The sequence below is a fragment of the Cyprinus carpio genome, chromosome A18 (assembly GCF_018340385.1).
Source record: "Cyprinus carpio isolate SPL01 chromosome A18, ASM1834038v1, whole genome shotgun sequence".
NCBI classification, from domain to species: Eukaryota; Metazoa; Chordata; class Actinopteri; order Cypriniformes; family Cyprinidae; genus Cyprinus; species Cyprinus carpio.
The window spans coordinates 4,979,970-5,006,225 of NC_056589.1; the positions used below are offsets into that span (position 1 = coordinate 4,979,970).

The 26,256-nt window shown below is 37.6% G+C and overlaps 4 protein-coding genes across 5 annotated transcripts; 2 read left to right on the forward strand and 2 right to left on the reverse strand.

Moving 5' to 3' along the window:
• Positions 1–314: 314 nt before the first annotated feature.
• si:ch211-14c7.2 lies at positions 315–8,701 on the forward strand. Of its 2 annotated transcripts, none has more exons than XM_042774833.1 (6): positions 315–784; positions 1,954–3,808; positions 6,134–6,339; positions 6,749–6,870; positions 7,363–7,486; positions 7,689–8,701. In XM_042774833.1, exons 2-6 carry the CDS (start codon positions 1,984–1,986, stop codon positions 7,815–7,817), a joined length of 2,406 nt encoding a protein of 801 aa, XP_042630767.1. In that variant the 5' UTR covers positions 315–784; positions 1,954–1,983; the 3' UTR covers positions 7,818–8,701. The 2 variants fall into 2 exon arrangements, with proteins under 2 accessions (XP_042630767.1, XP_018943243.2); XM_019087698.2 differs by having other exon boundaries at positions 328–784; positions 6,134–6,333.
• A 3,517-nt stretch (positions 8,702–12,218) lies between these two features.
• On the forward strand, positions 12,219–19,736 carry LOC109109688 (potassium channel subfamily K member 6-like). Its single transcript, XM_042774834.1, has 3 exons — positions 12,219–12,648; positions 16,274–16,669; positions 18,768–19,736. Exons 1-3 carry the CDS (start codon positions 12,333–12,335, stop codon positions 19,001–19,003), a joined length of 948 nt encoding a protein of 315 aa, XP_042630768.1. The 5' UTR covers positions 12,219–12,332; the 3' UTR covers positions 19,004–19,736.
• A 242-nt stretch (positions 19,737–19,978) lies between these two features.
• On the reverse strand, positions 19,979–22,692 carry LOC109109301 (SERTA domain-containing protein 3-like). The gene is made up of 2 exons (XM_019122441.2): positions 22,504–22,692; positions 19,979–21,458 (listed from the first exon to the last, which is right to left on the reverse strand). Exon 2 carries the CDS (start codon positions 21,448–21,450, stop codon positions 20,686–20,688), a length of 765 nt encoding a protein of 254 aa, XP_018977986.1. The 5' UTR covers positions 21,451–21,458; positions 22,504–22,692; the 3' UTR covers positions 19,979–20,685.
• A 525-nt stretch (positions 22,693–23,217) lies between these two features.
• On the reverse strand, positions 23,218–25,278 carry LOC109109302 (flavin reductase (NADPH)-like). Its single transcript, XM_042774835.1, has 5 exons — positions 25,018–25,278; positions 24,091–24,252; positions 23,686–23,775; positions 23,458–23,589; positions 23,218–23,348 (listed from the first exon to the last, which is right to left on the reverse strand). Exons 1-5 carry the CDS (start codon positions 25,100–25,102, stop codon positions 23,227–23,229), a joined length of 591 nt encoding a protein of 196 aa, XP_042630769.1. The 5' UTR covers positions 25,103–25,278; the 3' UTR covers positions 23,218–23,226.
• Positions 25,279–26,256: the final 978 nt, after the last annotated feature.

Sequence of the window (26,256 nt, forward strand, 5' to 3'; positions counted from 1 at the left end):
GTGTTTTATTCGTTGTATTTTTTTTATAAATTTAATTTTTATATTCCACTGAGTATATAAAAAACGACATTAATTAAGTATTTGTTGTTTTTTTCGTAAGTTTTAGTTTTATTTTTGATGTGTGATGTTTTAATTTTATTCTAAAATGAATGATTCGCATTATAATTAAAGTGCCTACTGTATAAACATAGATCACCATGTTATTAAAACAAAAGTCTCCAAGTCTTTGTATTGAGTTTCTACTACCGACTGTATGGCTAAACGAAGTCTAGGAAACAGAGAGGGTTAGAGGTTTTCAAAGGTTGACAACACAAGGTAGCCTATACTCACCAGAACTGACTGAAGATCTAATGTAATGTGCGTGTCCTGTTCGTGCGTAAGCGTAAAAGCACTGACAGCGCGCGCGCGTTATGCACGCTCGGCTATTGGTCAGCTGAGTGCACGCACTAGATTGCGGAGGCTCTGCGCTGCATTGCCAGTGAAAGCAGCCTGCGCTATGAGGAGACACGGAGGAGTAGCGTGACGTTCACTTCAACGGAGCACATGAGAGCTACATGGGATTTAATAGGTTACACTAAAAATCTACGGTGGTCTGTATTCGGAAATGCAGTCTTAAGACGAAGTGTTGTCATGGATATCATAATTTCTATACGGTCCAAAATCCTCATGAAGGTTAAAGCCAAAATCCTTCAGCCCAGCAGCATCTTCACTACGTACGACAGCTGCGGTTGTGTGATTCGTGACATCGCGTCGGTATGAGGAAAATAACTGGCACACTGTAAAGGTGAGAGGATACAAAGAAAGAAAGATGGGTTGTTTATAATTCAAAAATATGGATATTTTCACGTCAAACCACGAAAAGAATCGATGCAGATAATTCCCCCCTCCCCGAGGTTACCTCATGTTAGATACATATGTGTGGGCAAGTGTTAGTTAATGATAGATTTGGTGCAAGTGATGTGATCACGTACTGTGTGTGTGGAGACTACGTAACGCGGCGTCCTCTGATCATCATGACATACTTTGTGACATGCAAAGTAAAACATAAGAAAAAAATGATTTTACAAGATTCGTTAAACAGTAACTTAAGTATTAAATAGAGCACTGGAGAAAAAAACATTACCAAATAAAATACATTATAAAATACATTATAAAATACAGTTATTATAACTACAATAAGAAAAAAGAACTAGGCTATCTTTTCGTGGTGGGATATGACAGTATCCATCTTTTTAATATATCTTCAATAACTAAATATTGAACTAAGTATAAATAATTATAAATACATTTATTACAAAGTATACAAATAAAATGCATTATAAATACTGAATGTGAATTTTATGATTATTGTATTTCAGAGTTATTACAGTATGTATATAATTATAAAATACAATAAACTACAATATAAATGTAAATGTACACACGTAAATGAATTAATATACAAATCGTAGTATATTACTGTTTAAAAACATTACAATACGCATTACAGTTTTAATTGATGCAAGAAAATTTAATATTTGCAATTCTTGTCTGTGTGTGTGTGTGTAGTATGAAATGGATTAACTCAAATTTTATCTGAAGACAATTTACCATGAACTAAATTAATATATGAACCTGCACTTTTGTATTGACCTTTAATTGTCACAAATAAAAACTAATATAGTAATATAGTAAATATAGTAATATAGAAAAAGTTAAGAAAATGAAGAACTATATGTATATATATATATATAAAAAAGTTAAGAAAATGAAGAACTATATGTATATATATATATATATTTTTTTTTTTCTAATATTCGAGTCTGCACTTTTGTATTGACCTTTAATTGTCAGATATTGAGCTTAAATAAAGATATATGCGGTCTGCATTCCGTAACTGATTGATAAATGCTGTGCAGTAACAGATGAATTTCAAGATTTTGACATCCTAAATGTCATTCTTATCCACCACAGCATCTGATATTTCTCCCCCACCCAAGAAGAATGCTGCAACAGAACAACAACAATAACTGCTTGGACATGGCCCATAGGGAGCTATTGCATGAATGCCGAAGAACCAGTGTCTCATTAACCAGTGCCCTTGAGTTTGGAGCCATACCCCTGATTAAAGGCCTGAGAGCATGGGCTGTAAGTGGCGGCTACTCTAAAGCCAGGAGAAAGGCTGCTAATGGACCGCGAGCACAGGGCTCATGCCAACATCCTCCTGAAAACAGGGTAGGGCAGAGAAGCTGGTCAGGTCAGGTCAGCAGTGGCTATGGGCACACACTGGATAGCACAATTAGTGCAGCGAGAACTCCAGGGGTCAGGCAGGGCAGTCTTGGCGCTCTTGTAACTGTGGCCACTTTGAAAGGCACTGAGGGGGGTGGCAGGCAGACTCAGACACGCTGCCTCTTTCTCAAGGCCCAGGGAAGGGGCAGCTACATCTGTGCTGTTGGAAACCGCGGGACTGGGACGAGAGTCACAGGTCCACGGACTCATGCTGTCATTCTTGAGGGGACAAAGGAAGAGCTTAGATGTTCCTCTAAAGGGCCGAAGCTGAGCCAGGATGGGCCAGACGATGGTGGACATTTTAAGGCCAAGCCCAGGGCCATACGCAAATGGAGGAAGTGCAGTAAAACAACAGGCTTAGCGGAGAAAAGAACAGCGGCTCACGGCAAAGGGGAAATCGCCAATCAGGGCAGTCAACTGGAACACGGTGACCAAAAAAAAGCAGTGAATTCAGATGCACAACCACTTGACGTAATACCAGATAACACAATAACACAATGCCAAAAGGGTAGCAGGGCTAGCTATCCAAAATTGGGCAAAGACGAAAGGGCTCTTTCCCCCACATTGGTAAAAACTGATGCACCTGAAAGCACGGATCCACAAACCTGCTGCTCTTCTGCCAAACTATGTGCCAAACCAGGCGAGCAGGTTGAAGCTGGGATGAGTATTAACCAATCCGATAACTGTTCTGAAAAAGAATCCAGTTGTGCCAATGTGCAAGGAGACACTGAGGTCAGTATATGTGACCTTGATGCAAATGATCGCCAGAACATTCGAAACTTTGTTGCTGATGTGCCAAACCTAGGGTCATCTGTAGCATCTGAGACTAACTTTGATAGTCTAGGAATCAAATTGACCACAACGAACTGTAATACTGAGCCAAGCATAGATCGTTCTCCCATGCTAACTCCCTCCATAGTCCCTGTCAGCATTCAGAAAAATCAGGAATCCAGGCCAGATGAGTGCCTACTGAACCGTGAAAATCTACATTCAGTGGAGCCCGGTGATCTTACAACACAGAGGGATGGGACTCCAGACACAAAGAATACAGTTGTGCCGGAGGCCCGCACTCCAGTGGGTGCTGAATGTAGCACTACAGAGAAGAAGAGGAGGCCGTCCATGTGCTCACCTCAGCATTGGGAGGAATTAATCACACAGCATGGAGAACTTGAAGTTCAGCAGTCTGACAAATCCTCTTCACGAGGCTTTAGCACACCAACAGCCAATGTAACTGTAACCACTATTCACTCCCTGGTTAATCCTGCCACCACAGCAGCCATAGCAACAGCCATCCCAGCATTAAGCGAGGGGGAGGTGGGGGTGAGAGGTGGAGACTTGCTGCCTCTGGTGAACTCAGAGTTGCTATCAGAGCCGGCAAGAGTTGACGAGAAGGACAAGGTGGCCGCTAAAGAGGGGTCTCCTGATGTGGGCGAGGAGGAAGAAGAGGATGAGTTTGGGGCTTTCAAGCAGATAGGTGGAGAGCAGCTGTGGACGGATGGATTCAGTGAGGCCCAACATTTAGCTGAGGATTACAACTGTGGTAAGTACACTGTCTTGAAAGTAGCAGGGTAATAAATACATTTGTCAGAATGTACAGTAAGTTCTCTTCTGGAGCAGGAATCTGCTTGTTTGGGTTTTTGTGGGCAGATAAACATGCAGTCTCAATGTACTAAATAGTCTGTCTGGATTGACCTGGTTTCCTGCAGACCCCCTCGCTTCCCCCGACCTCATGTGAAGATATTAATTATTTAAAGCACTGCTTGGAATTCCTAACCCCCCCACCCCCGTCCCCCACCCAGTCACTCCCCCTGTTGCTGTGTACCAGCCTAAGGCAGGAGGCAGCATTAAAAAGACATACAAACACAAGGCCATTGGGACAAGAGGAGAGGCCAACCTTCACAATGCCAAAGGCAGCATGTCTAGAGGGAATGGCTTGATCAAAATAGAGGGCAAACACTGCATTGTTTATTCATCTAGTATGTCTTCTACCTATAATCTTTGGTCAAAAACACACTTTTCCACATAATAATTTTATGGATTTAATTCCATTTAAACTGTGTAATCTTAATCCGCAGGATAAATCCTGTTCTCTAAAGAGGTGAAAACCAGGTGATTCAGGTATTGAACATAAACAGGTTTAACCTACTTTTTAATTTTGAAATTACGTCACACAAGTAGATTTTTAAAATGACAAGTTATTTCTGAAAGCCATTTAACATGCCTGTACTGTTTTCCTTATGGGACATTTCTTGCACATTTCACAACACTTTTAAAGCTGCATGTCCAGTGAGTGGTTCTAATAGTGCCATCAGTTCTATCTGAAACAGATGAATGTGAATCTGGTAACGCTTTTTTATATTGGTTGTTATATATATTGTGTCAGATCAGAAATGAAATGCCTGGAGACAGTGGTGCTAAAAGGTTAATGCTCTTACGCAGGACTTTTCAAATAAAATGACTTGAGATCCAGTAATGAACCCTCCTCACCAGCCGAGGTCCGGACAGTTATATACCTTAAAACATGAATTGATGGTTTTTGCCAGACCAAGGTATCTGCAGGATATTTAAACTAATAACTTAAGACTTTTTAAGCACAAATGAAATTAAAATGACTGTGAAAAGCATGATTTACAGTTCATATACAGTTTCATATCAAACAAAAAGTTTTATAAAATGATAAACCTCACATTTAAACCTTTTTAAGTCAAAGGTATTCATTATTATATTAATTTAAACAATTATAAGCAATCAATTATTATATTAATTAAATAACATATAAATATATGGTACTGTCTTAATTGTTTACATTTTTATAATGCATTATCTTCTCGTCGATCCACTAGTTCACATTTACAACTCTGCGTGTTTGCTGCGTAAAAACATGGGTTGATTTTCACATTGGTCTGAACAAAAACAGCAGATGGGCTTTTTGAAAATGCAAATTCATTCACTGCCAGCAGGTGGCACTTTCAGAAAGGCAGAAATATAGTGGTTTTCCTGGTAACGGCAGTACACAAAGCATCTGACTTTTTATGAAATGTGCAGTGCTCATATTTATTCAATGAAATCATAACCTTTTGAAGTTTAATGGGCCGGATGGACTCATCTCACAGTCCAGATTCAGACCGGAGTCTGCCAGTTGGTGACCCCTGCTCTAACGCCTTAATAATGTACCACCTACTATAAACCCTATACTAAACATGAGATAAAACACATTTGCTGAAGCAACCAATCCATTTTAGCTTGCGTCTATGAGTCTTTTCGCTTTTTTATTGTGACTAGTTTTTTAAGTACCTGAGTGCTTCACATCGCACAACAAGTGTAATGCTGTACCAGGTGAGCTAACGAGCAAGTTTACTATGTCAGAAAAACCATACATATGAAGCTGCTAATGTGATCCAAACAAGAAAATGTATACGTTTACAAATCATGCACTATGGTAAAAATGTTTTGCGGTCATTGCATGGAGCCGCATGAAAATAAGTCTTCATGAATCAATAATCTGGCCTAGTAATCAGAATTTGTGTGAAAAGGAATATAAGTTATTGGTGTTTTACTGCTTTAGTGAATTAAATGTATAGTTACATTTTTTTAAGTTTTACAAAAATGTAGGTAGAGGCACGTTTTTTCTAAGAAGCCTATGTTGTACCTTTCCACAGTGGTCTTTAAATATCAACGTAGACATTTTGTTCACAGAGTGTAAAACAACACTTTCACTACTTGTCAACTGCACGTTCTAGAGCACATGTTCCAGAAAGCAGAACATCTTTCCAGCATAGTGCCTACTGGTCTTGTAAAGAGTTTTTCTGTGACAGCCTTGAAAATGAAACCAAAAAGACTTATATGAACCTTTATCTCCTCTCAGAGAAACACACAAGTTCTGCTGATGCAAATGAACCCGCATCCTGGGCATCTGATTGGACTGCAGTTCAGTCATTCCAGCATTCAGAGAGCACATGGACTGCCTTCAGCCAGGAGACTGTGGAGCAGAAGATAGTGCCTGGTGGCCAGTGGTGGACTTCTACCGAAAAGCCAAACCTTCCCCTCTCTCTTTTACATAATGTGGTAAAGGTTTATGCTCTAATCTGTCCTAAACTTGACCTAATGAATGCACGTTATCCCACTTAATACACTACTTAACAATTAAATAAATGTAATTTATTGCAGTATGTGAGATAAACGAGACCGTGTGATATGAGCAGGAAATCAATTATACATTTAATCAGTCATTATGCTAAAAAAATCGACCAGAAATATTCCAGAGAGCCATTTTATACAGTCACTTAATGACCCACTCATCCTGAACAAACAATAATTAATGGCTCGTTTTATAATTTTAGTATCACACTAATATATCTTTAAATTCTACAGTGTTGTTGTAACTTTATGAATGAGTAACTAAAACATATTTTCATCAGTGTTGATGCTCTGATGATTAGTGATCCTTACTGTATGTGTGTGTGTGTTTGTGTGTGTGTAGTCAAAAGTGTTTCTAGAGGCCTTTCCCTCTGAAAAGTCCCCCTGTGAAGATCCTGAATACATTCCTACACTAAAGCAGCTTCTGCAAGGACCAGCTGAAAACAGCAATACAGGGGAGCACAAGTATGTCGCATTATTTGTAGTTGGGCTGCACCAATAGGGACTTATTTATAAAGTTAGTTACTTACTTTTATGAATTTTTCAAATATTTTTAGTTAAAGACATACTTCAGGGGTTTCCAGGCCATTTCTAGAGCCGATTGAATTAATGCACATTTTGGATGCCTCACTTATTTAACACAGCTGAATTAACTTGTCAGCAAATAAGAAAAACATCCAAAATGTGCAGTGCTGGGAGGCTCCAGGAACAGGTTTAAAACTCCTGACATATATTAGTGTTGTATTGCCACCTTGTGGTAATTTTAAATACTACTGCATTGCATCACATAAAGCACAAAGGACTGACTGTTTGCATGAAATTGTGTTTCATCCACTTGAGATGACTGATAATGTAAAAACAAATCTTTCTTTGATAATTTCACGTACAATAATAGTATTTGTTTTTCTCGTTACATGCTGTAAAATTCTGAGTTAATCGTTTTGTTTTGGCCAAAAGGGAGCAGAGCTTACTTGACGGCCTCCAGGATCTAGACCGGATGATTGGTGTGAAATATAAGAGGGCGGAGTCTCTGTCCTGTAAACTTCTCCTTCAGTCACTGCGTTTGGAACGTCCCAGTTCTGTGAGTTTGCTGTAATGAAATAGGAAACTACTGCAATAATATCTAGTGAAAACATCCTTGATATTAAAACCTAACTCGTTGAGCTTTTGCTACATCAAATACTTGTAAAATGATTTAAAATACTCTACCAGAAATAGAGCTTTGTACTGGTAAAACCATTTAAATATGTGTTTTAAATAACCATCATCCTTTTATACCTCAGGAATGTGTTACCGTTCGTCTGAAGAACAGTGCCAGATTTTCTCCAAATCTCCCAACATCCAACCAGCAGTTAGCTGCAAATGCTAAGAGGAGACTGTCATATGACTTTAACAGAAATATTATGACCTAGTCTCTATATCTGCGCAAACATCTTTGACCTATGCTTCCTTGAAAACAGGAAATACAGGGCAGAGGAAAAATACATGCTGAAGAACTGAAGAACTGAGTTCCCCTGGATTGACTTCTATTCAAGGTTTATTTAAAGTGTATTTCTTCTTTCAGTGTCTGTTCTCACTCAGTGTCTGGTAGATTCTGTTTCTCATTCAGCTGCGTATCAAGACACACAAGACTTGTTTAACCAAATATATGTTTTTCAGTATTTCAGAATATTGTGATTAAATTTGGACAAAAATTTCAAGTTAAAAACCCCTTTGCCAAATTGTCTAGTCCAGGTGAAAGGAATTAATCTGGTTATTGGACCCATTTTGATATAACTGACATAATCAGATAAAAATAAGTCAATATGCATTTGTGTATTACTTTCAATCATTGCTATGGAATACATTTTTCTGGAACCATAGCAAACTAGTTAGTGCACGTTCTCACAGGGATGTAGATGCAAATCTGGCCTGTCACGTCCTGATCCACGTCCCAAACTTTCCTTCCTACTGTCTCACGTGATGTAAAATGACATTTTTTAAAAAATGTGATTTTAGGGGGGGGATTAGGATTCATTTTTGCTCCCCGCAAGCTCTCCTTTGCCTGAAAACTGTCAAAGCAAATTTCCACAAAATGTATTTTCATACACCACCTCACAGAGAAATCCATTTTCTTGTTTCCATGTCTTTCTTCCCTGTGCTTGAAGTACTAAATATAACACTGTAGTGTACCATTTTTAACTCCTGACGAATAGAGACCATATTTTCAGAAGTGTTTTAAAATGAATGTTAAAATTTTCAATTGAACCTGTAAGCTTGTTTGTTGATTGATGTAATTAAAACATCTTTGAAGGACTGAAAGAAGTGGATAACTTAGGGATCAACCATTTAATGTTTCATAACTGAGCAGATATGACTTACGAACACAAAATAACTTTAGGCACATTTCAGTTATGTGCACCAGAGGCATTTCCTCCGAGGAGGCGAGGAAGGCAGTGCCTGCTCAAAATACTGGATGAGAAAAAAAATGTGTAGCACAAAAAAAAAAAACGGCAATATTACAAAATATAACATTAAAAGGTGTCTGTACAACAGCGACACCAGCAGGTAAAGTTACAGCAGGAGTCCGAGTCTCTCTCGCCTCCCCTGAGCCCATTGAGTTTTAACAGACCCCCTAAAGCAGGGGTGTCAAACTCATTTCCTGGAGGGCCCGAGCCCTGCAGAGTTTAGATTCAACCCTAATTAAACACACCTGATCCAACTAATCAAATCCTTCAGGCTAATTTGATAACTACGTGGTATGTGTGTTGGAGCAGGGTTGGAACAAACCTCTGCAGGGCTACAGTCCTCCAGGAAATGAGTTTGACACCCCTACCCTAAAGCATGCTGTGACTTTGGAGGTAATTGAGAATAAATGAGGGAAAGTCACGTGAGAGGAGGCAATGCCTTCATCGGATATGATTGGATATGACTGGTCATGTTTGGTTGTGATTGGTTCATGCGATAAATCCCACTTCTTGTGTGGGAAGACTAATTTAAAAAGTAAGTAAACAACTTACATACTTAGATATAACCACCTTTTTTATGTCAAAATAAGACTTAAAATGGCCTGAAAACATGATCTGTGGGAGTTTTTAGTGAGTAATCAGCTTGGTGAAATTTAAAGTAAATCTTCATGCCTGTGAACAATATTCACTGAGCTTTGATGACTAATGATCAGGAAAAAAAATCAAAAATAGTTAAAAGTTAACTATTAAAATGAATAGCTGAACATAAGTTCATAAATAAAATATATTGTATAAATTGTTACTGCCATGAATTATTATTTTGGAATAAATATAAAATGCTTAAAAACACAAAAAATTTATGAGATTCACTGGCTTTAATAAATAGAATATTGATTACATTGTTAATGTAAAAATATAAAATAGAATTGTTGTTTTATTCCTGATGATGTAAGTAATGTTTAACCAAGAAAATGTGACTGGGACATGAATTTACATTTGAAAAAAAAAAAAAAAAAAACACTACACCACAGAAGTGCACATATCTAATAAGCTAGATATTTTTAATATTGCATAATAAAAGCACATTTCATAAGCTTTATTTAGATCCAGTTATGCCATCAAAACATTTGAGGACATCAAGAGGAAACTTTGGCAATGAATTGGTTAACTTTGCCTAATCTGAGTGACTTGGCTGCTTGTTTACCAAGATAACAGTTCACTGTCTCCAGCTGTTCCCGCTGCTGTCCTCACACACCCTCATCATGAGTGTTTACTTAGAGTGGACAATATGAAGAGAAAAGGAATAAACTGTTTTGACAGAGACTGCAGCTATTTCTATCCCCTCAGCCACATGTGACTCTCTCCCTCACTTCATCTTCACAACAGACTCCATCACGAGTTCTGTGTTATTTTCTATTTCTCCAGAAAATACAAACTAAGTGAGGGAATTAGGGTAATTTGGGGCACAATCTAGACTATTTTGGCAAGATGGGTCATCATGCGATTTACATTTTGTTTATTTATTGGTCTGAACTAAGTGTGGTCGTGACTGCAAAAAAGTGTCCAATATTACTGTAATATATATGCAAATGAACCCAAACCACTGCATGCATAAGTACATACAGTATAGCACATGAATAAGCATGTAAAGCTTAAGAGTAAAACTAGTGGAGTAAAAACAAAAAGTATTCAGAGAAAAAAAAAAAGGTCAAAACTGTGAGATGTAAATTCGGAATTGTGAGGGAGTAAGTTCGAATTCTGATTTCTCAGATTTGCAAATTTATATCTCGTAATTCTTACTTTTTCTTTGAGTTGAGAAAAACAAAGACAAAATTATTTTTTATTATTTATTTATTTCCTTCGCAAAAACGGGCTTCCATGCAAAATTGTGGAACCCATGAAGGGGTGACTGTAACAAAACAGCTTTATCTAAAGACTGAAGTGACTGAGTCTTCATCTCATGTGAGAGGCCTACATCATTTAATGATATATCCCAAGAATATGATTATTTCCTTTAAGTGTAAATCTTTTAAAGGGGTCATATGATGCGATTTAAATTTTTCCTTTCTCTTTGGAGTGTTACAAGCTCTTGGTGCATGAAGAAGATCTGTGAAGTTGCAAAGACTAAAGTCTCAAATCCAAAGAGTGAAAAAAAGTGAAAGTGAAAGTCGTGACATTTGCCAAGTATGGTAACCCATACTCGGAATTGGTGCTCTGCATTTAACCCATCCAAGTGCACACACACAGCAGTGAGAAGTGAACACACAGTGAACACACACACCGGAGCAGTGGGCAGCGGTATCCAGGACCCGGGGAGCAACTGGGGGTCAGTGCCTTGCTCAAGGGCACTTCAGCCATGGGTATTGAGGGTGGAAGAGAGCGCTGTTCATTCACTCCCCACCCACCTACAACTCCTGCCAGCACCGAGACTCGAACCTGTGACCTTCTGGTTACAAGTCCAATTCTGTAGCCATTAGGCCACAGCTGCCCTGGTATAAAGAGATATTCTTTATAAAAGTTAAGAGTCAAGCAACCCTTTTTAGCAACATCGTATAACCCCTTTAAGGACAGAGTAGCCTACACCTTTAAGGCTCTGGCACTATGAGAGCTCTTGATAGTAATCGAACTATAGGCAGGCCTAATGCATTTCTCAGTTAAAGGATACTCCACCGCAAATTAACATTTTGTCATTATTCACATACCCCATATCGATCCAAACCCGTAAAAGCTTCATTCGTCTTCGGAACATAATTTAAGATATTTTGGATGAAAACCAAAATATCAGGCTTGAGACTGTCCCATAGACGGCCAAATAAATAACAGTGTCAAGGTCCAGGAAAGTATGAAAAGCATCATCAGAATAGTCCATCTGCCATCAGTGATTCAACCGTAATGTTATGAAGCGACGAGAATACTTTTTGTACACAACGAAAACAAAAATAATGACTTTATTCAACAATTCCTTTCCTCTGTGTCTCTCCAAATCAGTGTAGCACCATTTTGGCAATTCTGAGCAGTACGCAGGCGTCTTACACTCTTCTGTGTTCAGTTGAATCATGGATAGCAGATGGACTATTCTGATGCTTTTCATACTTTCCTGGACCTTGACATTATTTATATATTTATTTGGCAGTCTATGGGACAGTCTCAAGCCTCCCGGTTTTCATCCAAAATATCTTAAATTATGTTCCGAAGACAAACAAAGCTTTTACGGGTTTGGAAGTGAATAATGACATAATTTACATTCTGGGATGGAGTATCCATTTAAGTGTAAATGAAAGTGCTCATATGAGCAACAAAAAGTTGTGCTGCACCTAACAATCCCACACAACTCAAAGTATCACCCATGTGACTGAGTACTGGAGTTATTTCCTGGCCACCGTGGCCAACTTTTGTCAGAGGGTGGAGTTCAATCAGTCGAACATACATCACTGCAGCAAATAAAGAATCGCTGTCATCGGGTTCCTCTCAAATCCCATCATGTCCACGACATTCAGGTCTTGCTTTGTGCCCACCGGCTTCATACTGGGGTACATCGCTTATTTGTTGCTGGGAGCGCTTGTTTTCTCTGCCATCGAGCGGCCCGTCGAAGAGACCCTGAAATCAGACCTGAGCTCGCTGAAAGCGGAGTTCCTCAACCTGAGCTGCGTCAACGCCACGGCTCTCGAAACTTTCTTGGAAAAAGTCTTGCAGGCGAATAAATACGGTGTGTCGGTCCTTGAAAATGCCACACTCCCTACAAACTGGGATTTGGCGTCTGCTCTGTTCTTTGCAAACACGATGGTCACGACAGTGGGTGAGTTTCACACGAACACAGTTTAACGGATGTAGCGATGTTTGTTTGATGCTGCTCAAGTCGGGCAATAACATTAATAGTCAGTTTTATATGAAGCGAGTGTAGAATGCTACAGTTAGTTCATCTCAGAGAACATAACAAACATTACAAGTGCTGCAAAACAAAGTTACAAAGTTCGCCAGAACTTAACAAATTACTGTAAGCAAGTGTAAACCGTAAAGAGTGGTTTTCTTTTTTCAGATTTCTGTTGCAGTGCTTTTGAGTTTTACTACTTCACTAAATAAATGCATATCACTTTTTTTTTCTATAAAAGAATATAGCAGTGTTCCATTAATATGCCTAGGCACTTCATCACGTAGGCTATACCTTTATTTGCACAATGGCAAGATTAACAGGATGTAAAAAAAAAAAAAAAAAAAAAATATGGAAATGTTGGCAAACAGGGTAATTTTCCAAACGTGTTGGACTTCTTCCTAAAGGCAGATGCATATTTTCATGTAAAAAAAAAAGAAAGAATGTATACTAAAAACTAGACCTTTCATTAAAATAAAATGGATTAATAACATTTCTGATAGCGCAACAAAACCTTAGTTCAGGGATTCTCAAAGTTATTCGTCAGCTGAGCTCCTTTGACCTATAATAGTTACTTAAAGATTTTAAGTTAAAATTTCAATAGATTGAATTAATTGTTCTCTGCTCTCCGATGTTAGTTGTCACATTGTTATGCAAATAAAATATTTAATCTGCTTCAATCGTGTACTGAAAATATATCAAAAATTAACCCCTTGTTCACTTAATTATGTTTAAAAATGTGCATCTTTACAGAAATCACCTGTGAAAGGAGCATTGGTGGAACGAAGTCCTTACCAAACCTGATTTTCATTTATCAACTTGACCAATGTGATAAATATTCATGGAATTGATATATTACTAATAACTGATATATCTATTGCATCCATGCCTTCCAAATAGCAGGAACTTTGTCAAAAAGTCCAGTAGTTGTAGGTTTTGTTTTAAATATTACTGATTTAATGACATATTTAAGGTCAGCTCTGTTTAGATCAATGCACATGATTACTGGGAATGAAAATTAAGCCAGTGTAGTATTTGGAGTGCAGTGTATACATAGCTTAAATACTTTTCATGTACTTGTGAGGTGTTTAATTAGAATAACTACCATTTGTTTTTCACCCATTTTAATTGTAGCTGTCATCTGCGCTAGCTGTTGTTTGAGCGAAGATTTATATTGAGAATTATATTGTAAGGTTATAAATGACTTTCTTTTTGAGTAATAAGTTTGTTCTTGTCATAGATGGAGAAAGAAACTTTTTTTGCATACAATGCAAATGTGTACAGTAACATTCAAATTGTAGTATTGTGCATGAGTGACCGCAGCTCCATGTTTAGTGTATGCAGATTATCCTTAAAAAATATGTTAAGGTTATTCAGTGAAATGTGGGTTTGACAAAAACAAATATATGACGCTCTTACTAATCTAAGTTTAGGCATTGTGCAAGCTTTGTTTGCTTTAACTGGACTTCTCAGTTGAGGTCCTGCAAACAGTATCATGGGAAATCAATCCTTTGACCTGTGTGTCTGTATAAAGCTTTCCTTTCATTGAGCATGTTAACCTGTGTTGCTGACCCCTTCTCTGCAGTCAGGAAATCATGTGCATTGTATAATTAGCAGTTAAGATGAAGGGTTATTTCACCCAAAAATAAAGTTTCTGTTATCATTTACTCACCCTCATGTCATTCCAAATCTGTACGATACACAAAAGATATTTAGAAAAATGTCTTGGTTTTCTTTTTCAATTCATACACTGAAAGTCAGTTGGGTCCAAAGTTGTTTTGGACTCCATTGTCTTTCATTGTATGAATATACACTGTTCAAAATATATTCTGTTCCACAAAGAAAGTAAATCATACAGATTTGGAATGTGATATTAGAATTTATATTATATGCAAGTCAGAGCAACTCACATAAAATCTCACATGAAAATGTTAAATCTTTACCAAGATACGAGTAATTTTAAACCAAAATCTTCTATCCATGATACAGTCTAGAGTAAGTTATTTTTAACCGCATTAAGGAACAACATCATGATATAGTACTTCTGTCTGTAATCAGAAACATGACTAATTGAAATTGAAGTCATATGCTATATTTGTCTACATCTGTGTTTAAATGACTTTGGAAAATGTTGAACTCACATCAAACTCTTTGTCAGTTTATTTTAAATTTTTTACTTAAAGGGATAGTTCACCCAAAAATGAAAATCACCCCATGATTTACTCACCCTCAAGCCATCCTAGGCGTATACGACTTTCTTCTTTCAGACAAATGCAATTGGAGTTATATTAAAAAATGCCCTGGCTCTTCCAAGCTTTATAATAGCAAAAAAATGAATCCATCCATCATAAAAAGTGCTCCACACAGGGGGGTTAATGGAGGCCTTCTGAAGCGATGCGTTTGTGTAAGAGAAATATCCATATTTAAAACTTTATAAACCATAATCTCTAGCTTTTGCTAACTGTTCTAAGCACGTTCACAAGTGAGTGGCGTTCCAGCGGATGACGTAGGCCTAGTCGTAGCATAAGCTCCAGTGAGAAGTGATGAACACGGAAGTGCAGAGGAGTGAGCAAAACAACACACTGGTCACGAATTAGAAGTACAAAATGAGGATTTGTAAAGAGAAATGTTGGAGGATTTCAATATAAGCCAAGAAGAGACTGGTTTTCCTGCTGTAAACAAAACGCATTGGAGCTTACACTTCACCTACTGTACGTACCTACGTCATCCGCTGGAACGCCACTCTCTCGTGAACGAGTGTACAACACTTAGCAGAAGCTAGAGATTACATTTTCTAAAGTTTTAAATATGGATATTTTTCTTACACAAACACATTGCTTCGCTTTCCTTCAGAAGGCCTTCATTAACCCCCCGGAGCTGTGTGGAGCACTTTTATGATGGATGAATGCACTATTTTTGGGTTTCAATATCACAACCCCTATTCACTGCCATTATAAAGCCTGAAAGCCCGTTTTTAAATAACTCCGATTGCATCCGTCTGAAAGAAGAAAGTCATGTACGCCTAGGATGGCTTGAGGGTGAGTAAATTATGGGGTAATTTTCATTTTTGGGTGAAAGTGTCTCTTTGCAAAGTGACGTTGCCAACTACTGGCCTGGCATGAATAAAACAACATTTTTTGTCATTTTCGTGATCCATATGAAGGGGTGTCATTTTGACAACATTGTCATCTGTATGCTAAATTTTTTCAAAAACGCTAAGGAAAATATATTTTCAGTTTTTAGTACAATCGGTGTCTTGTAAATACCCTCAATCTCTTAAATGAAGCTATAAAAGTTCAGACGCGTGGATGAGTTCCTGTAGCACTGATATATGTGCTAGACAACTCTATAAATACAGTATAGCTAGTATAGCTAAATCACTTATATATTGTCTTCTCACTCAGCCGTAAAGCTTGCTCTGTGGTAAAGCAACAAGTCGTTATAGACATAATATGCATTGTGAAAAGCGATTTACAAAAATTTGGATCGAAGTGATTTTTCTGTTAGAACCACTCCTCTCCAAGCATTATCATCTTCTTTCCTTTTTTTCGAGGATACGGCCACAGTACGCCGCTGTCGGATGAGGGTAAAGCTTTCTCCATCGTGTATGCTTTGATCGGAGTGCCCTTCACCATGCTGGTGCTCACAGCCTGTGTCCAGCGCCTCATGCACCCTCTGACCTACGGGCCGATCTCCATCTGCCAGCGGAGGGCAGGCCTGCAGCCACGCACCGCCAGCGTGGTGCACTTCATCGTACTGCTGTTTCTGGTGGTGCTCGGCTTCTTTGTGGTGCCTGCGCTGGTGTTCAGCACCATAGAAGAAACCTGGTCTTTCTTAGACTCCTTCTACTTTTGTTTCATCTCACTCTGCACTATAGGACTGGGGGACTTTGTTCCAGCAGAAAAGCCAGGACAGAGACTAAGAGCTTTGTACAAGATATCAGTCATGGGTAAGAGAAGTGACTTTCCAGTTTCAGTAATACTGGTTTCTTTTAGAGATATATTTTTGCTTATATATACTCTAGAAGCTAATAAATGAAAAACATATATACAGTGCTGCTTGAAATTTCGTAAACCCTTTAGAATTTTCTATTTTTCTGCATAAATATAACCCAAAACATCATCAGATTTTCACACAAGTCCTGAAAGTTGACAGAGAACCCAATCAAACAATAGATTTGAATATATATTCTTTGTCATTTATTTGTTCAGGAAAATGATCTAATATTGCATATCTGTGAGAGGCAAAAGAGTCCATCTGAAGATCTGTCCATCAGAGGTGTTTTTAATAAATGAGATGACTGTCAGGTGTCAGTGCTCGCACCGATTTATTTAAAGTCTGATCGTGTTTGTTGAAGTGTAGGTTCTCAGAAAATGGCATGCGTGTCAAAGTTGCAAGGAGAAAGCCACAGCTCTCCAAAAAAACAGTGCTGCCTGTCTGCAGTTTGCTAAAGATCATGTGGACAAGCCAGAAGGCTATTGGAGTAATGTTTTGTGGATAGATGAGACCAAAATACAACTTTTTGGTTTAAATGAGAAGCGTTATGTTTGGACTGGAGAAAGGAAAACACTGCATTCCAGCATAAGAACCTTATCCCACCTGTTTTGCTGCATCTGGGCCAGGACGGCTTGCCATGATTGATGGAACAATGAATTGTGAATTTTACCAGCAAATCCAAAAGGAAACTGGCAGGACATCTGTCTGAGAACTGAATCCCAAGAGAAAGTGGGTCATGCAGCAGGACCCCAAGCACACAAGACATTCTACCAAAGAATGGTTAAAGAAGAACAAAGTTAATATTTTGGAATGGCCAAGTCAAAGTCCAGACCTTAATCCAAGTGAAATGTTATGGAAGGACCTGAAGCAAGTAGTTCAGAGGAGGAAACCCACCAACATCTCAGAGTACTGCGGAATGGGCTAAAATTCCTACAAGCTGTTGCGCAGGACTGATCGACGGTTACAAGAAATGTTACCTGCAGTTATTGCTGCAAAAGTGGTCACACTAGATACTGAAAGCAAAGATTCATATACTTTTGCCACTCATAGATAATGCAACACTGGATCATTTTTCCTCAATAGATAAATGACAAAGTATATATTTTTGTTTGCTTTGTTTGATTGGGTTCTCTTTGCCTACTTTCAAGACTTTCATCAGAAACTCTGATCTTTTGGGTAATATTTTTGCAGAAATATATAAAATTCTAAAGGGTTCACAAACTTTCAAGCAGCACTGTACACTGCCATTCAAAAGATTGGGATCAGTAAGATTTTTAATACTTTTTAAAAAAGTCTCTTCTGCTCATCAAGACTGCATTTAATTGATCAAGAATGCAGTTAAAAACAGTAAAATAGTGAAATATTACGATTTAAAATAAGAACAAAGTGCAAAAGCATGTAAAATTCTGACCACAACTGTAAAAATACACACGCACATTTAAATTTATTACCTCCTTGAGTATGACCTAAATTTTTATATTTTTTCCTTTATTAAACAAAACCTCAAATATAAACTCTAAAATATAAAAACAAAATAAAATTAACTTTATTTTATATTTATGTATTTATTTGATTCAAAATTCAGATTTAAAATAAAATATTTTCACATTTTATCAGCTTCTGGAGTGATTATGAGTTGTAATGTAATTTTTATGTATTTTTTGTATTTTAGGAGGATTTGTGAAGGTGTTTTGTGGGTTTTTTATTAATTAAGTGGTCATTTTTTGTGTTATTTTGTTGTTATGTATTTTATAAAAATATGAAATGTCTACAAAGCAGCAGCCAAAAAAAAAAAAATTAAATATGGAATTTTAGGTGTTGATGTCAGAATCCCATGAAGTAATAATAATGTCTCACATTCGATGGTAAAATCCGTATGTTTATTTTTTCCCAAAATATCATACCAGCATCAAAAAAATGCCAGTGGAACTGCATTAGATATATTGTATTACAAATGTAATAATTTTTTCTGTTCTTCAACGCTCTAAAATATTACCGCTTGTAATTGTACCTGAAATTGTTGTCTGAATTGTCGTGCTTTTCTCTTCCAGTCTACCTGTTTGTGGGATTGATGGTCATGTTCCTGGTCCTTCGCACTTTCCACAAGCTTGCAGATGTGCACGGCTGGACTGCTTTCTTCCAGCTGCCAAGCTACGAGGAGGAAGATGAGGATAGAGAGCCAATAATAGAACAAGAGCCTGACGATGAATCACCTGAGGCTGAGAAGGCCTCAGTTAAGCCTCTGGATCCCAGCTCTCAAGTGTCCTACAACTCCATCAATAGATAAAACACCAGATCTCTCCACTTTCAGATAAGGTCACTTATTTTCACTTGTAAATCGTCTGGACATGTAACATCAACACATTGCAATTTAGCACCCCAAAGGTCAAGACAATCAAGTATGAATATATGCAATACAATACACCTCACAGTTGGACAGAACTGCTTCTGATGCCTTGTAGGAACGAAGCATCTGAGCAGAACATTTTCATGAACCAAATCACATCTTTTTTTTTCTGTTTGGAGTTGCCAAATCTGATCTTCAAGACTGTAGGGATGTTGACATTGCTTTAGGAAGTGGAAAGTCCCAAGTGTGAATCTTTAGTTTTGTGTAGGGTTCAAAACTGATGATGGTTTTCAGATTATTAAATGATTATTTCATGGACCAAGATCGCTCTGTATCATAGAAACAGGAAGAGAATGCTGCTGCTTGACACCCGTTCAATACATTCATTCAGTAAGTGTGACGTTAATTGTTTTTTACAGCTAGTTAATGGTGGTTCTTGATGTCCGGTCATGTGGAGAACTTCAGATGCACTTTATAATTGGCTTTTTATTTAGGTTTGTGCAATCTCTTGACACAGTCTTTGTCTTTATTGTAGTACTGTACATTCTTTATATCACTGCAATTGTATATTCAACGTTGGATGGGAGGGAACAAAAAGGTCTCTGATGTTCACTGTCAGAACAAAATGTTTTATGAAATGCATGCACAAAAAAATAAAATACATTTTTTGGTATTTTGTGACTTGATGCATTTGCATGTGTAGCTGTGGAGTTAAAGGAAGGTTGTACTTTACACACCCTGTATTCTCTCTCTTTAAATAGGTTTCAAAAAAAATTATAATAAACATGTCAGTATATAGATAAGTTTAAATAACCTACCACTCAATAAAAAAAAACCCATACCTCTCCTATAAGTGGAATAAAGTTAGCTTTTGAACAATCTCCACGGTTGCGTCGCTGACACTTATGGAAAAATGACATGTTCTAGTATAGGAACTTTCTGTTTCTTAAATATAATTCATCATTTGGCCACTTGATGTCACCAAGTACCACTTTATTTTAAGTATAACAATAGAATACAAAGAGTGATTAATATTCACGTTATAATTTCATACTGACATAGTAAATATTTTGCATAGGCATCTACAGGTTCATCTGCTGAAACAGCATCAGTACTTTCATAATGCTCAAGTAACATTTACTGCACATTATAATATCTTTAAACCAAAAATATACACAATCTCATATTTTAATGACCTTTGTTTACGTTAAGGTCACTCCAAATGGTAACCTGCAAACCATGTAAGGATCCATATTAAAGTCAAGGATTTGACTCGATGGAAAGTGCGTATTTTGAAGAAAAACGTCATTTCATAAAGTAATATAAAACAAAAGTGGCACAGTTGTAAGGACTCGCTTCAAAACAACTGTGTGTAACAGTTGTTAAATGACACTTTGAATGAATCTGCATGTAAGATCATTTCTTTAACAGAACAAGAGATCTGCAAGATGACAAAGACTGCTGCTAACCGTCAGCTGACACTGAGATCAACTACTTTGAACACAAGAAGCTAGTAAACATGAGGTAGCGAATCATAATCGGTCTCATTCAACCCCTCATGCTATTCAGTCGAGATGCCTCCATAAAAACGGTTTATCATCAGGAACACGATATCATCAAAATCAGCTTTGCGGGTACGTTCGCATCAGGATGTCCATGACATGCTCTATCTCCTGGATTTCCCACGTGGCCTGACCGTGGGAGACTAAAGAGGAGGAAGAGGACGCGGATGGGGACTTGGACAGGGATGGTAGACACTTCACTAGATCGTCGGCTGTGACCGAGAAACCCTGCAGAAGGTTCACCTCCGGTTCAAACACAGCCGTGTCGATGTCTAGGAGAAGTTTGTCTAGACCTACATCCTGAGGACAGCCTGGACACATCATCAGCTCCGTTTTGACCGTCGATGCCATGTCAGACGTTCTTTCAGTCTTTAGAGGACACTGTGTTAGATTCTCTACAGAGCTGAGCGGAGCCCGCTGAGATGCACAAGGCCCTTGACCGGCGTCTAGATCTTTGAGAATGGAAGAAATGGCTGAAGATAAAGAGAAATCCTCGTCTGAAGTCCAGGCCATGAAATCGTCATCCGTATTTTCAGCATTCAGCGAGAACAGAGGTGTGTGATGCTCTGCTGGAGGACACCGTCTGGGGAGATCGGCCTCTGGTACAGCGGACAGCGATTCGACCTGCGCCCGGACCGCAGACTGAACCTGCCGCAGTGTGTTGTTGATCAGAACCGACCGTAATAAGCAGGGCTCCACGAGAGCCTGGTCGCGGTGGAACTTATCCATGGAGATGTCCAACACGGACTGCAGCTGGCTTTTCCACGCAGATCCTCCTCCCTCGTCCTCCCTGCGGAGTTTGCGCTTCTGTCCCTTGGCCACCATTTCTCACACTGCAGCACAACAGTGAGTTTGAGTTTAAGACTGCTCTTATCAGATGTTTTGATACACCCAATGCAACTTCACACAGCAGGTCAAGAATTATGTAAAATTATTAAAAAGGCCACACTTTTTGCTAAAGCTTTACAGACAAATTATTTTTGATATAATTCAAATAAAATACTACAACTACTCAAATTAAAATTGTTTTAATAATGTACTTAATAATAGAATACCTGAGGACAAAGCAAAATTAACATTAATAAAGACATTAATCTGGACGGTTAATTTATTTTATTTAGGCATATAAATATTCAATTTTAATTGAATATCACAACAACAATACCATGAATGCACATCAAATGATTTCTCTGAATTAACCTAAAGGTTTTAATGAACGGTTTGGATGTCTGAAATGTACAACTCATTAAATGACTCAATAATAACGCCATAAAATACAATAAATATTAAATAAACAAATAATATAATAAATTAAATAATAGCACCCCAAGGACGTAATCCTTGAGATTTTTACTTTTACAAATGTTTTTACTTCACAAATGTAAAAACATTAATGTGTCCAGAAATCCATTATTAATAAACAGACACAAAACACTAAATAAAAGCAATAAAATATAAAGATATTCAGCATCACTATTTTCCAGAGACACAAAAATAGCTCAACTGTTTCACTAAATCTCATATATGTTGATATTCAGATCAAATGACAAAATTAAGAAGAGCAAAAGCCATTCAAGAGAAAAAAATAAATCAGATGTGTTGGACGGAATGTATAAAGTTTAATATTTCGAAAATATTTCGAAGACGACAATGGCCTGTATGTAACTCGAGAACCAATCTTAATACTGAATTTTTTATATTAAGTCATGAATTAGTGTTTAACTAGGCATATTTACTATATCAGCATTCTAGAACAGTAACTATCAAAGTTACATTATAAATCGACAAAACATCCAGAAGTGTGTGAGCAGAGATCAGTGCGCTAGCTTAGCATGTTAACTACCCTCTAATACTTTCCGGATGACATGTTTTACTCACCTGTAAAGTATGTAAACTAACTCCAAAATCGACGTAACTCTTGTAGGTTTATGTATTCATTCGACCTCTATAAACTATATAACGCTGTGAAGCGTCGCGCGACTGGAACCGTGTGCTGGAAATGTTTGTCCCGCCAGCGATTCAATCAATTCTGACGTCACGCGCGAAATGAACGCCGGGTATTGTAGTCGCAAATGTACCTACTAGTTCTTGTACTATATAAAAAGGATAGTTAAAGCGGGTACAAATCAGGTTTTACACCACATAATATACTACCAACGTAAACGAGAAGCAAGAACTTTGTAAACTTACATCTTTATTTTAAAACAGAAAATAAAATGATTACATTAGAAGGCAAATTACATGTTTTTTTCATTCAATGATCCTTAAGGCAAAACAAACAGCGAGGAGTTCTACAATCCAACAATCTTTTTTTTCAATAAGAAAAACTTTCTAAGATTTACTATAGATACATTTATTGCTGGTTAGTTTGTGTGTTTATGAAAAAAATAAAATAAAAGCATTGTATATTGATATTGGGTATATTAGTATATTATTTGTATGTTATTTGACACTTTTGGTTGCAAAATGTATCATGGCTGATTGGGAGTAAAGCACTTCTACAATGGCATGAGTAACCAAAAATAAAGATGCTGCAAAAATAAAGTCATTTTGGCCAGTACTGAATAACCAACAATTACTAAGTGCCTCTGAGTACGTTTTTTATTTCCATTCAGAAATGGAAAGGCACTTGACAAAGAAATGGCCCAGGTCATATTTGGAGATGACTCTTCCTTTTAACATGTTCTCAGTCACAGTGTATTTTTCTGTCAGAGGTTTGTCACCTAGAAAGACAACAATCACATACTTTCTTAAACATACAGTAAAGGTCCTGGTAGAAAAATAAAATATACTTCCATATTTTAGGGATGCAGATGTTTTAGTGCTCATTACCAGCAATATGCGGCGGCATGACAGCTACATAGTCCAATCCTGACTCTTTCAGGACGGTGTACATTCGGTCATGATCTTCAGTGACCGGCAACAGGCGAGGAGGAACTTTGGCACGATCCCACAGGAGGAACGCTGTGAAAAGTAAAAGAGAGAGATTCAGCAGTTTCTTAATTTTTCAGTATGCACTTGCAAGCTAATGAAGTCGAAATACGGCTCAGACATTGATACCTGACATGCACGCAATAACTTTGCGGATTCCGCGGGCTTTCATGACCTCCAGAATGTTCCGGGTTCCCTCAGACATCATCGTTGTGGGACCAGTAGACAAAATTTCAGAGAACAAGTGAATAAAGTAAACTTAGTTCACCAGGAGATGGATAATATTAGGGTAAAATTATTAAGAAGTCCAAGCCCTTTTACTTCCAACCACTTCCCTCCAAGCATCATATTTCATGATGCAATCACGAATTACGCCACAATACGGAAGCAAAACCAGTTTTTCATGCTTGATTTATTCAGAATTTTTTTTTAATGCAATAAAATTATTATTTTTTATTAAAAATGATGCATATATGACCGAGAACGAAACGTTTCTTTACTGAGTGAATTTGCTTAGAGTTTAAGTGAACTCACTGAGATCATTTCTTGTCCCCAGAATGATGATGACCGCATCCTGGCCCTCCAGGGTCTTCTTCACATCATCTTTGTTCAGAACGTCTCCCACCACTACTCTGGAGGCCTTGTGGTCTGGAGGAAGCCGTGCAGCGTCTCTCACCAGCACAGTCACATTGTAACCTGGAACAGCCAAAGATCTAAATGAGAAGACTCTGTAAAAGAGCTCAGAATGAAAGAGCATGCAAGATGCCATGCCTGATTGGTCAAGATATCACAACTATTGATCAACACAACAATGAAGCCAAGTGCAGCCAAAATTATTTTGAAAACAGCTCATACGAAATTGAGACAAATGATCATTTTCCAAAAGCTAAGTATTTTATTACTGACAATTTATTTAAAAAGAAATAAAATTCAGCACCAATTTGTATCATATTCACGTTAATTTTCTACCTTTATTCATTTGCTATTCATAGTTATTTACTCTAAACAAAAACAACAATGAATCCAACTAAAGTGGAGGCAAGCTGATCAAGACCTCTGCAGTGTTCAGATAAAAACTGCCTGTTTATGCTTATCTTTAACATGCATATATGACTCAGCAGGTTAGTTATTATGCATGACTCTAAAACGTCTCGTGATCACAATGCATGCCAGAAGGAACAAAACAACTAAAAGAAAAACATGATTTTAACAAAGACAGAATCCACAGAAAAGTTCAAGCTCGACAACATCTGCTGGGTTCGTGTTATTAATAAATAACAACTCAACAACAACAATGTTAATCGTGCATGCATGCATTTAGCAAACTTTCCACACAACAAGTTTCTATTTTTAAACAGAGTCACATCTTTGCTAGGTCAAAGAAACCTCTGCACTGAAATATCATAAAGCACACTTTTTTAAAATAACATATATCCCAAGAGTCATTGTGTAGCTGTGTACCTGCGGCCACTGCGATAGGTAAGGTCGCTGACCCCGTCATCCCCGTGCTGCCGAATATTGCCACATTTTTAATAGCATCAGACATACTGGAGAGAAGAAAGGCAATTCCACGTGCAAAAAGAGGTTTTTAGAATCCCACGCGCTGGCACAAGCACTAGCAGTGTGTTGTTTGAACGTTTAAAAGTTATGTCACTACTGTCATTTATGTAACGCCTCCTTCAGGAAACTAGAGCGCGTATTTCTCGCCAGTAGTATTGTGACAAGCCCCGCCTTTGAAATGCTCTCTGTTTGCTGTCAAGTTGTGATTTTGGTAGGCGCCTCATTGGCCGCTCGACCGCACGTCAACGTCGCCGCCATATTGGAGCGGGCAACTCTCCATTACTCTCATATCGGGACAGAGGAAAACATACCTTATTCGTCGGGAGCTTGGGCATCTACAAACCGTCGTACAATAATAAAAACAGATCTCGGGGTATTATCTTTCACAGGTAAGACTCAACAGTTGTTTCTGGATGTTATTTGGTCATTTTTAGCTTTAAGTTGACAGCTCAATTAGCCACCAGTGTCAGACTATTAATATCCAGCGATATCGCTAGTTAGCTGTGAAAGCTGAGACTTTATAAGAAATCAAAGTTTAAATGAACTATTATTAAGTTTTAACTTATATTGTAGTTTATATCATAAACTAAATTGTGTTATAAGCACAAGATGTACAGTGAGCACTTTGACAAGTCTCAGACTGCCAGGATTAGGGATGGAGCTAAAGCATCTCTCTTTAATTTCACTAGCCCCTTTTTTATCTTTGTAAGGGTAATTTTTATAACAATATAATTACCTTATTAAATGTTTCTGTTGTTTTTTTCAAATACTTGGAGGTGGATGCTACACACTGGTGGTGGACGAGGAGATTCCCGCTTCTATGTAAAGCGCTTTGAGTGCCCAGAAAAGCACTACTGTATATAAATGTAAGGAATTATTAATTATTATTATTTAAATATAACCAGTTTCATCAGTCAATCACAATACTATAGACTGCATTTAAAATTATTTACACAGGCTGTTTAATGCTGATCATGTACTGTATGTGTATTTACACAAAAACTACATGATGTAAATAGCCTAGAAATGAAAAACACAGGAACTCATCAGTGAGTCAAGCTGCAATATCATGACAAAATCATTGTTTATTATTGCCCTTGATGTTGTAATAATGATTATTAATTTTCTGGTCTGTGTTAA